Source organism: Geotrypetes seraphini, chromosome 6, assembly GCF_902459505.1.
Source record: "Geotrypetes seraphini chromosome 6, aGeoSer1.1, whole genome shotgun sequence".
Lineage (NCBI taxonomy): Eukaryota > Metazoa > Chordata > Amphibia > Gymnophiona > Dermophiidae > Geotrypetes > Geotrypetes seraphini.
This window is the reverse complement of record NC_047089.1, coordinates 57,006,805-57,019,930: the sequence shown is the minus strand read 5'-3', so window position 1 is coordinate 57,019,930 and position 13,126 is coordinate 57,006,805. Positions and strand designations below refer to the sequence as shown.

Genomic DNA, 13,126 nt, shown 5'->3' with positions numbered 1-13,126 from the left:
ACTCTTTTATCAAGGCGCGTTAGGGCTTTTTTTTATCACTGGCTGCTGCGGTAAAAGCTCCAACGCTTATAGGAATTCTATGAGCGTCGGAGCTTTTACCACAGTGGCTAGCGATAAAAACCCCTAACACAGCTTGATAAAAGGGGGCCTAAGTGTTTAGAATGCTAAGTAAAATACATTATCAGACATGGAACATTCTAAGAAAAAAGGTCTCTGTTTTAAAGTGGAATGCAATTATTTTCTTCCTGTCTCACCTTGCTCACCTTGCTCAGTGTAACAGATAACCATCAGTTCCTGGCTCACATCTCCACTTCTCCGAACTGGAATAAACAGCTCACCAATGTCTTCCTCAATAGTGAAGGTAGATTGAGGAATAAAGACTGTTGACTCTAAGGAGAGAAAGGTTCCAGTCAACCGATATTGTACATTCTCAGACTAAATATTAGTTATCACAATTTTGTCTTTGGTAGAGATATCATCAGTTTTAATTCTTTTCTTCCAGTACCTAAGTTGTATATAGTATGTCTTTTGACAAAAACTTCAATGAAATGTATAATTCTGAGGTGTCCTAAAAGCTTAATATTTATATCTATGACTGCATATGTGAGTGGAAATACTTGTTTCAATATCAGTTCATAAAGTTTAAGCATAGATGGACAAGCTTAAGGACATATTTGTATTCCTATCTCCACTAGCACAATGCTTTTTTAAGCTCAGATACACCAATGTGTATACAGCAATGTAGGGTAAATGCAAGGTTATTGGGCATCCTAGACAGACTTTTAGCCTTACACTTCTTCTCAATTAACTTTCAAGTTTCTACGCTGTCCCCTGTTCCCAGATATTAAGGGATAAATTTTATAAGTGGGCACCTCCATTTAGGCAACTCAACAGCATCTGTGCCCAAATGGAGATGTCTGCAGGTACAGACCCAGTGTGACTGTGGCCATATGCATGTGGCAGGGGTGCATGTAACTAAAAGTAGTCTGTCAATTACACATATATGCTGCCATTTTGCCCATGCTATACCCATATGAATGCCCCCTTGCATTTACACACTATGACACTTACATGTGCCCTTAGGCCCGGATTCTCAAAACGGTGCTGGAATCGGTCAGCACCCGGAAAAATGGCATTGGTCGCACCAGTCAAACTACAGCACTGTTTTAAGAATCGCGGTCTGTGTTGAAGATAGGCGCTGGAAATATAGGCCAGGGTTTTACAGGACTACATTTCTAGTGCCTATCTTCAACATAGAATCATGCTCATTGGCGCCGAACGTCAAATCCCACCCATAACCACGTCTCTTTTGACATTTAATGCCAGTAAGCATCTGCATAGATGCAATTCAGATACCTTTTATTATAGGTGCCTACTTTTTTAAAAAATTAGTTTTTAATTGGTTTTCAATGACACAGTCAATTACCGCACTGCTAATGTAATGTAATGTAATTTATTTCTTATATACCGCTAAACTCCGTTAGGATTCTAAGCGGTTTACAGAAAATAGACAATAAAAATAAGATACATAAATAAAGAATAGGTACTTAGAAATTCCCTTACTGTCCCGAAGGCTCACAATCTAACTGAAGTACCTGGAAAATTAACAATTAGTTGAGTAATAAAATTAAGAAATAGAAATAGAAGAAAAAAAAAATAAGAAAATAAAAATTCCAACAAGACTACATTGATCCAAGGACTTTGAAAGGTAGAAAAGAAGAGAGATAGGAATAGCTGCAGAAAGGAGGAACCGTTGAGCAATAGAATTTTGGAGAAATTTAAATGTTAAAAATAAAACAAAACAAGGGGCAAATCAATGAATGAAATTAACAATAAAATATAAACTGGAAAAAAAAGTGAAAATATAAATCAGAACAGTCGGATTAAAGTCCAGATTGAGATGACTTCACTGCTAGGCCGCCAAATTTCACCAGGTATCATCCGATCCTTGCCAACACACCGGAAGCCCCAGATCCAGTGTCTCTGCTTTTCGACCAATTAAAACACTTAACTTAGGCGCTATTTGGGCAGTACTGGCGCCTTCTGAACGGCACCATTTTTGAGAATCTGAGTTTTACAGCATACCATTTAACTGTCCTGCTGCCACTTATGCACAAAAGTACTAGTATTCTGTACATTTCATATCAGCACTCAATTCATGAATTGCTGTTTAAATGCTGTCACACACACATATTAGAAAATTGAACCATAATCCAAAAAAATTACAAAGGCTGAACCTGGACTGATGGATGATGGGTTAACCGCGTGAATCAGAAATCAACCCAGGTACAAGAACACATTGATGGTTCCAAGGGTTTGTGCAGATGTCAGGAACCGTGGTTTTTCTTTGACTTCAGCTACTTTCTGAAGACGCCGAGAAGCTGCTGCATTATGTGCCTGCCTAGTCTTGTCTGTGGCTGTCTGACCCTGCAGCACTGTGAGAGTAATAAACTTAAACTTTGGGAGTAAACAAAAGTTGATAAAGTATAGTGAACTAGTGTTTAAGCCCGTTACATTAACAGGTGCTAGAATATATGTCTGTCTGTCTTTCTTTCTTTCTGTGTCTCTCCCTGCCCCTGTCTCTCTCTTCCTTTTTTCTTTCTCCCTCCCGCTGTCTGTCCTTCTTTCTTTCTGGTTCTCTCCCTGCCCGCTGTCTTTCTGTGTGTCTGTCTTTCATTCTAATGCACTGCCTGCCTGACTGTCTCTCCATGGCCCCCTTCTGTCTTCCCTCCCCCAAAGCAAACAAAGATTGCTTCCAGGCCCCCTTTCCTTCTCCGTCCCCTCCATTTCCCTGTGCAGCAGCAGCAGCATTTCCCTCCCACCCTTCCCTGTGCAGCAGCAGCATTTCCCGGCCTTCCCTGTGCAGAAGCAGCATTTCCTCCCCCCCCCCCCATTTTCCCCCCCCTGGCTTTACCAGGGTTCAAACTCTACAGGAGAGATAGGCCACACAAAAAAGGTGGAGGAATAGCGCTATATATAAAGGATTCCATACATTCAACCAGGATGGAAACAACAGCAAGGGCAGATGACTTAGAATCACTATGGGTTAAGCTATCCGGAGGAACTGGAGCAGACATAAAATTGGGTCTGTACTATCGCCCACCGGGACAAACGGAAGAAATCGACCAGGATCTGGAGGCTGAACTGGGGCAGGTATGCAAAAGCGGAAGTGTGGTGGTGATGGGGGACTTCAACTACCCGGGAATAGACTGGAGTATAGGGCACTCAAACTGCATGAGGGAGACCAAATTCCTGGAGGTCACGAGGGACTGTTTCATGGAACAACTGGTCACGGAACCAAAACGGGAAGATGCCACTCTTGACCTAATCTTCACCGGACATGGGGGACCCGCTAAAGAGGTGGTGGTATTAGCCCCACTAGGAAACAGCGATCACAACACAATCCAGTACAGGCTAGAAATTGGATCATCAAAGGTGAAAAGAACTACAACGACAGCACTGAACTTCAAAAAAGGGAATTATGATGCCATGAGAAAAATGGTGGGTAAGAAATTCAACGACACCGCAAGGAAGATGGAGTCCGTAGAAAAAGCCTGGACCTTACTCAAGGGTGCGGTTCACGAAGCACAAAACCTGTGCGTCCCCAAGTTCAGGAAAGGGTGCAAAAAAAATAGAACAAAAAACCCAGGGTGGATAACAAATGCAGTGAAAAGGGCGATAAGTGACAAGAAGGCATCATTCAAAAAATGGAAAAAGGACAAATCAGAGGACAACCAAAAGGAGCACAAAAAACACCAAAAGGAGTGTCACCGAGTGGTTAGGAAAGCAAAAAGAGAATATGAAGAGAGACTGGCGGGGGAAGCAACAAACTTCAAATCATTCTTCAGGTACATCAAGGGGAAGCAACTGGCAAGGGAGGAAGTAGGACCCTTGGATAATGGAGACAGAAAGGGAGTGTTAAAAGAGGAAAAGGAAATAGCTGACAGGCTAAATGAGTTATTCACTTCAGTCTTCTCGAAGGAGGACACAACCAACATTCCGGAACCCGAGGAGATCGCAAAAGGAGATCAGGATGAAAATCTGGTCCAACTAGAGGTAAACAAAGTGGATGTCCTCAGGCAGATAGACAGGCTAAAGAGCGACAAATCGCCAGGTCCGGACAGCATTCACCCAAGGGTACTCAAGGAACTAAGGAACGAAATAGCTGAGCCACTTAGACAAATATGCAACCTATCATTAAAAACTGGAGAGATTCTGGAAGACTGGAAAATAGCAAATGTCACGCCCATCTTCAAGAAAGGCTCAAGGGGAGACCCAGGAAACTACAGGCCGGTGAGCCTGACCTCGGTCCCGGGAAAGATGATGGAAGCGCTGATTAAAGACTGCATCTGGGAACACATTGAAAACACTGGGCGGCTAAAGCCGAGCCAGCATGGCTTCTGCAAGGGCAGGTCATGCCTCACTAACTTATTATACTTCTTTGAGGGGGTAAACAGCCAGGTGGATAAAGGGGAATCTATAGACATAATTTACCTTGACTTCCAAAAAGCCTTCGACAAGGTACCATGTGAAAGACTGTTAAGGAAGCTATGGAACCACAGGGTGCAAGGGGAGGTCCACCGTTGGATCAAAAACTGGCTGGCGGACAGGAAACAGAGGGTTGGAATAAAAGGCCATTACTCAGACTGGCAATGGGTCACGAGCGGAGTTCCGCAGGGGTCGGTGCTGGGACCGCTCCTGTTCAATATATTTATTAATGACCTGGAAGCAGGAGCAAAATGTGAGGTTATTAAATTTGCGGATGACACCAAATTATACAGCAGGGTTGAAAGCGAGGAGGACTGCAAAAATCTCCAAAAAGATCTGACAGCGCTGGAAGAGTGGGCCAAAAAGTGGCAAATGAGCTTCAACATAGGGAAATGCAAGGTCATGCATGTAGGGAAAAAGAACCCGATATTCACTTACAAAATGGGGGGAACACCGCTGTGGGTGAGTAACCTTGAAAGAGACCTGGGAGTGATGGTAGACACATCATTGAAGGCGTCGGCGCAGTGCGCCACAGCCTCAAGGAAGGCAAACAGAATGTTGGGCATCATTAAGAAGGGTATCACGACCAGGACGAAGGAAGTCATCCTGCCACTGTATCGTGCAATGGTGCGCCTGCACCTGGAGTACTGTGTCCAGTACTGGTCGCCGTACCTCAAGAAGGACATGGCGGTACTTGAGAGAGTCCAGAAAAGAGCATCTAAGCTAATAAAGGGTATGGAAGACCTCTCATATACTGACAGACTGAAGAAGCTGGGGCTTTTCTCCCTGGAAAAGCGGAGACTTAGAGGACACATGATAGAAACCTTCAAGATCATGAAGGGCATAGAAAGAGTAGACAGGGACAGATTTTTCAAATTACGGGGAAACACAAGTACAAGGGGGCACTCAGAGAAATTGAAAGGGGAAAGGTTTAGAACAAACGCCAGGAAGTTCTTTTTCACTCAGTGGATACATGGAACGCGCTACCGGAGGATGTGATAAGCAGGAGCACGCTACAGGGCTTCAAAGAAGGTTTGGATAGGTACCTGGAGGACAAAGGGGTTGAGGGGTACAGATAGGAGTAGAGGTAGGTAATAGGGATAAGATTAGAGAATTAGAGGCAGTTACAAATTAGTCAGGGACACTGTTCAGGCAATTAGGCCTGATGGGCCGCCGCGAGAGCGGACCGCTGGGCAGGATGGACCTCTGGTCTAACTCAGCGGAGGCAACTTCTTATGTTCTTACTTTCCTGTGCAGCAGCAGCATTTCCCACCTTTCCCTGTGCAGCAGCAGCATTTCCAGGCCTTCCCCGTGCAGAAGCAGCATTTCCCCCCCCACACACACACTTCCCTGTGCAGCAACAGCATTTCCCACCCTTCCCTGTGCAGCATTTTCCACCCTTCCCTGTGCAGAAGCAGCATTTCCCCCCACACACACATTTCCCTGTGCAGCAGCATTTCCCACCCTTCCCTGTGCAGAAGCAGCATTTCCTCCCCACACACACACTTCCCTGTGCAGCAGCAGCATTTCCCACCCTTCCCTGTGCAGCAGCAACATTTCCCCCCCACACACACACACACTTCCCTGTGCAGCAGCAGCATTTCCCGCAGCCTCCTTCCCAGCCGCCGTGTTTAAATTCACAGAAAAGCGCTGTGCCGCACTACCGCTGTCTTCGGCGTCTTCTATCCACTGCAGCCAACCTTAGCAGAAACAGGAAGTAGTCAGAGAGGGCGGGCCGCAGTGGACAGAAGACGGCGAGGCCAGCGGTAGCGCGGTGTCTATGAATTTAAACGCAGTAGCTGGGAAGGGAGCTGTGGGAAGGTTTTGACGGTAAGTGAGCCGGCGAGAAGATTTTGGCTGTTAGTGAGGGCGGGAGGGGGGAGTCGCCGGCTGTGCTGTGGCGCATGCGCCTCAAGCCGCCGCCACGGACGACACACCACATGTCAGGTCCCCACATCCTCCTAAGTGCACATGCGTGCTTAGAGGATTATTATTATAGATGTGAACTGAATATTAATGTACATAATTGAGACATAATGTACATAATTGAGACTGTGGTGTAGTGGTTAGAGCTACAGTCTCAGCACCCTGCGGTTGTGGGTTCAAAAAAACCTGTGCTGCTCCCTGTGACCCTGGGCAAGTCCCTTAACCCTCCTCTGCCCCAGCTACATTAGATAAACTTTGAGCCCACCGGGACAGATAGAGAAAATGCTCAAGTATATGATTTGTAACCCGTTCTGAGCTCCTTTGAGAAGACGGGCTAAAAAATTGAATAAATAAATCCTGCTAGAGATGAAGGATTAGGTGTCAAGAGTTCTAAGAAAAGGGTAAAAATCATTTCATGACTTCTCCAGCTCCCCTACCAAATTCTGCATGTATCATGATCGATACCGCAGATTTGTCAAAACTGTATTTTAACTTCATGAATTCAATCTTATTCTTATCTCTGTCTGAATTTTTAGACTTACTGTACATTTGTGTGACAGGCCATTGACTTCACAATCCCTCGAAAGGATATGTGCAAATGTGGGCCTATTATTTCTGTGGTCTTATAAAGAAAAAGGTTTCTCTTTTATGTGCCTTGGAATCCCTTTTCTTATATGAATAATTACTGTTGGCATGCCAATCCTGAAAACTACACTCCTTTTGGCTGAGAAAAAGTCTTGTGATTAAAGTTAATTTTTCAATGTCGCTGTATCAGAGTTAATTTTTTTAAAATATAAAGTTATGGAAGAATAATCGTTGTTCATATAATTTTCTTTATATGGTTTTTGTGGAAATTTTCTCATTTCTCTTTTAAACAAAATATTTTTGTGGCTATTTTGCACTTGTGCCTGTTTGGGAGGGGGGAGGGAAGAAGGGGTTTTGGGGTGTTGGGATGGGAGAGGGCTTTTTTTTTTCTTTTTATTGTTTATTATCTTGTAAATCTTGTCTTTTCTATTGCTGTTCTAGATTGTTAAGACATAATGCTGGAAAACTTTAAGAAAAATTTATGGTTAAAATAAATGAATAAGTAAATATTCTGTGGCACTATCTGTTGAATATTGGCACTTAGGAAGTCAAAAGGGCACCTCCTGCCCAGTTAAATTGCTTTGAATATCGGGCTCTCTCTGTCCAGACACCTTCAAGAGCTAAGCTGAAAATGAGGGAGTAATGAAAGCTGTTTCTGGACTGTTCAGCTTTCTTAGTGCCCCTTAATCACATCTTTCTGTGACCAAGACATTTTATTAAGTTCTTGGATATGATCCAAAAATAAAGATCAAGCATTAACTGGAACATGCCTTCTTTATCACTTCTCTCTCCTCAACTGCACTGGGCTGAAATTTTATCACCTCTTCACACCACCATCTTCAAATTTAGCACTGAATGTATTCAAGCCAAACAATATTTCTTTTTTTTCCAAGGTTTCACCGCGTCAGCCCTTAATTGCAATGCTCTTTTGCATTTTCTTGAGATAATTGAGCTAATTTGTTCTTTGTATAATTTTTTGCCCATTATTGTAATGGGCACTTTCAAATCTGGGGCAGTATTTTCCTAATATTTATGCTGTCAGACAGCCTGCATTTTCAAGATATGCCAACTAGAAGAATGAGGCAACTGATTAGCAGACTTTTAACAGAAAACTGTCATCTGTATGACATTTGAGAGCACTACAGGATAAGATGAAAAATGAGGAAACATTAAGGATGTGCTTTCTTTAGCACATATTCAGTTCATTAGGGGGCTCTTTTACTAAGCTGTGTTAAGTGTCAATGCACGCCAAGGACTGAATTCTATAAATGGCATCGAAAATATGGAGCTGACTAAAACAACGCACTAAGGGCTATTCTATAAATGACGTTCAAAATTAGGCCTGAACTGCATCTGACTATTTAAACCAACTAAACCTTGGAGTAAAACCTTGTGCCTAAATTAGGTGCGGAATCCCCTTATTCTATAACAGCAAACAGCACACATAAATTACAAGAACCATTCCTTATCTGCCCCTGACCCTCCCATGTCCTGCCTCCTTTTTGGGGTGCACATAAAAAGTAAATATGCATGCGTAACTTTTAATTAATTAGCAACAATAATTGATTGTTAGAATCCAATTAAATTATGCACACAAATTGGTGCACACCCAAATTTGCATGTGCAATTTTTAGCGCAACTTGAAGGATTTAGAAGCTAATGCATCTTAAATGCCATACTGTGTGAGAGATGCCCTGCGGTAAATGCGCATGCTAATAAAGGCACTACGTTTGCATTCACTAAGGTCTGGATTCTCATCAGGATGCCAAAGGTTAGTTGGTGGTAGGTGTCCTACCGTTGCCTAACTTAAATGTTTTAATTGGTGCTAAACAACATGGTAATTGACTGCATATTTTAAAACCAATTTAACAGTAATTACAAAATAAGATATCGTGCCTCTGGGACTGGTGCCTAGGCCCCTGGTGGCTAGCGGCACATAGTGACATCGAAGCCCAGAAGTTGGTATGGTTCCAAGTTTCCAAATTTATTTACAGTTTGACATACCGACCATCAAACAAATATCTGGACGGTTTACAATTGCTAAAATTAAGAATTTAAAATAAAAGGTATTGATAAAAAATAGGGGAACATAAAAACCAGACAAAGATACGGACAAAGTTGGTACAATAGGCATGGGGGAGGGGAAGATTCAAAATTACATTGAAGTCAAAATAAAAATAAAAGGGAGGTAGGAAGGGGTAGGGAGAGAACAAAAAGGAGAGGGGAGGGGCGGGTCGCTTCATAAAAGCAGTTGTTTTTAACAATTAAAAATTGGAAGAAAAGGATCTTATCCAGAATTTTGGTATGGATCTTGAAATAAAAAGGTTTTTAGTTTGGTTTTGAATTTGTCGAGTAAGTTTTCCGATCGAAGGTGAGATGGGATTTTGTTCCAGAGGGAGGGGGCTGTGACGGCGAAGATAAAGCTTCGAGTGTAGGAAAGATCTTTGGGAGAAGTCACAGTCAGTTGGTTAAGATCAGCGGATCTCAAAGCCTGAAGAGAGGCATAAGGTTGGGGGTGGTGCCGGATTTCAGGGTCACTATGCACCGCTGGCCACCAGGGGCCTAGGCACCAGTCCCAGAGGCAAGACACCTTTTTTTTTTTTTTTTAATATATTTATTGAGGAACAATGCACAGAAGCAGTACAGAAAGGTCAAACCATAAGGTAGAGTAAGCAAAATAACCAAACCACATGAGACATCGAAAACCCACCAAGAAACTGATAAAGAAGCCTCCAGGCCAGTTCCGTTTTAGGGTGTAACCCCTATGACACCTTTCTTTTGTAATTACTTTTAAATTGGTTTTAAAATCCGCGGTCAATTACCAAGTTGTTTAGCACCAATTAAAAACATTTAAGTTAGGCAGCGGTAGGACACCTACCACCAACTAACCTTCAGCGTCTCGATGAGAATCCGGACCTTAAATGTAAGCCTGTAAAACACTGGCCTACATTTCCAGCTGCTAAGGTCCCATCAAGCTGTGATTCAGGGAATGGTGCCTGCCGCTTACCAAAGCAGCCCCTAACTGGTTAGTGCAGGATTACTGTGTGAGCCCTTACAGGCAAATTCTATAAAGTCCACCTAAAGTTAGGCGCCTACATCAACACATCTAGCCAATGTTGGCACCTAACTTAATTGTTTAATAGAGTTAATTGGCACCCATAATTGTCAGATAACACCTCATAAATGACATATATTTGGATGTTAGGTGCTTTGTAGGCACCTACCATTCTGAGATAGGCGCCTAGTTCAAGGCACCTGTCGCAAAGTAGGCATAGTTAGGGGCGGATCGTGTGCGTGTTTTGCGTGTAGATGCCTGTTTTGGCCTTAGATGCCAGTAAGTGCCTAGCTTAGGTACACACATTTAGGCCAAGAAAATCCGGGCACAAATAGGGTGCTCCTAAAGTTATGAGGCTTAGCGATGCCTAAGGCCGCTTAGGCAGCGCTAAAAGGGATTCTATAAAGTGCGCTTAACTTTTATAGAATTGCACTTCGTGCTGCACTAGTCAGTGCCTAAGTTTTAGGGTCCATATATAGAATCAGGCCCTTACTGCCTAACAGAATGGGGGGGGAGGTAAGTGCTCACATAGCAATTTTATTTTTAATGGCCATTCGCTAATGGCAATATTAGTGTATGCATTAGATAATAAGTTTGCTAATGATGAGTTGCACTAAGAGATAAAAAGGGAAGATAATTATTATCGAACGGCAAGCCTCAAAACCAGAAAACAGGCTTCAAAATAGACCACTATTGGGATCAGGAGTCCAGTTTATATCACTGGCTTGCTCCTCATAGGCGGGAAAAACAGAACAGTAAAAAAACTCCTACAAAAGGATAGGAGAAAAAGACAGTTCTACAAAAAATATACACCTTCTTGCAAATCATATTGAGGGATACGGTAATTTCAGGTTTTCATAATAGAGAACCTAAATGGGCCTCCGCGTGAGCAGATCGCCGGACTTGATGGACCTCGGTCTGATCCGGTGAAGGCATTTCTTATGTTCTTAAACCAGACTCTTATCATTCCAAATCAGAATCCCTTATGCAAATCATCCGCAGTTCAAGAAACTGTCAATATAAACCTCTTGGGCAAAGCACTAATCTTAAAGTCATGATTTTTCAGTCGAGCTGATGAAACTTCACATTCAATCCAAAGCAGCTTATTTTCAGCAGCCTCTATATCCAGCCAGAGAGGAAAACCAATCCCGACAAGGGCCCCTTGTTTCTCGGCTTCCCGCTGCTTCAGGAGAAAATCGATCTCAATAGTGGTCTATTTTGAAGCCTGTTTTCTGGTTTTGATAATCCATCATCATTAGCAAACTTATTATTAACGCAACATTGTTGGAAATATTAAGGGCTCCTTTTATCAAGCAACGGTAGGGGTTTAACACGCGGAATACCGCACGTTAAACCACCTGCCGCGCTAGTTGCTAACGCCTCCGTTGATGAGGCGTTAGTTTTTTGGCTTGCTGCTGGGGTTAGCGCATGATGAAATGTCTGATGTGCTAACCCCCGTAGCGCACCTTGATAAAAGGAGCCCTACGTTTGCTCCTTTATATATTATTACGTGAGTAAAATATTAGTGTATGGCCATTAATGCAAAATATAGAAAATCAGTCATTTTACATCTGTGGTAAAAATGGTTTTAGTGCACAGGAAAAAAACACACAAAAGTGTGCTAAGGCAACCTTTTGCTGCATCATAGTAAAAGGCCCCTCTAAAGCCCCTACAAAAAAAGAGCATGCAAAACTACAGTTAATGAAACCAATGCGTTTCCTTTGGGAACAATAAAAGCAGAAAGTATCTGTCAATTAGGACTCAATCAACCAGACTAAACCCAGTCACACTTTAACAATGAGTGCACTTGGGCTCTTATGGGTGACAAAACAGGAAACAAAAGACCTGATTCTATAAACGGCGTCGGTATTGGCGGCTCCCAATTGCGTCATTTGTAGAATCACAACTACCTCAAACACAAATGCCAGAAATATAGACCAGGATTTTTGAGGCCTACATTTCTGGCACCTATGTTTGATGTGAATCGTGTCTACGGAGGCGCCTAAGGACGTTTCTGGAGTTAGCCACGCCTACTTCGACCTTAGGCATTCTAAGGTACCCCTGTAAACACAATCTAGGCACCTTTTTAAATCATTTTTAAATGACTTTGCCACTTAAAGGCCCCTTATATCAAGTTGTGTTAGGGTTTTTATTATTGCGGGTCACTGTGTTAAAAACTCGAATGCTCATAGGAATTCAATGAGTGTCGGAGCTTATATTGCAGCACCCTACAATAAAAAAAACCCTAACACAGCTTGATAAAAGGGGGCCTAAGATAGGCGCCAGTAGGGTGCCTGACTTAAGGCACCATTTATAGAATATGGGCCAAAAATGCTTCTATTTAGATCAGAAGGCCACTGATCCTTGAGCATTATAAATTGGTTTGGTTTTCAGGATATTCACAATGGCTATGAATTAGAACTGCTAATTCATACATACAGTATTAGTACATGTTATGCACATTTAATTCTACAGTATTAATACATATTAATTAACAAATTGCATTATTCATTTTGGGTATCCTGGAAAAACAGGCCAGTGCGTGGCTCTCGAGTTCTGAGATTAACCACCAATGATTTAGATCCTAAAGAGATGCAGTGAATGTATGTAGTTTCTGTGTTCTTTCTTTTTTTTATATATTTTGTTTTTAACCTTTTTTTTTGTTGTTGCTATGAAAAATATTTCAATATTTTGCACAAAACAGCCCCCAAAATAATTTACCATCGCCAGGGTCGATAATTTCTACAGTCGCCACTTCTGGGAACTCAAGCACAGCCATGACGGGCTCTGAAAGCACAATTCTGAACATTTCTGACTGCTCAAATGCCCCGTCACTCAGAATCCGCACTTTCCAGCTAGCTGTCATTTGGCCTGGATTGAACTGCACCTGCTTCTGAGTCTTCCCTTTGAAGTCTTTATCCTTCTCTGCAGTGCCATCTACGGTGCTGATACCTGTCAACAGAACATAATTCATCTATAAATCACTTCCTAAATGTCTTTGTAATTCTACAACGCCGTAATCTACCTGACACAAGCAGGTATATTAATACTGCACTGAAAAAATAGGGGCTA

At 42.5% G+C, this 13,126-nt stretch overlaps 1 protein-coding gene across 2 annotated transcripts in view; it reads right to left on the bottom strand.

The window, feature by feature from the left end:
* The window catches only part of FREM2 (FRAS1 related extracellular matrix 2), a 277,418-nt gene that overhangs the window by 139,417 nt on the left and 124,875 nt on the right, over window positions 1-13,126 (bottom strand). The window contains exons 4-5 of one of the 2 annotated variants that reach the window (XM_033948675.1): window positions 12,776-13,006; window positions 255-389 (exon numbers count right to left, since the gene is read on the bottom strand). In XM_033948675.1, the coding sequence (XP_033804566.1) occupies window positions 255-389; window positions 12,776-13,006 (366 nt within the window). The remainder of the gene's footprint in view (window positions 1-254; window positions 390-12,775; window positions 13,007-13,126) is intronic. The other variant, XM_033948676.1, reaches the window with a different exon arrangement.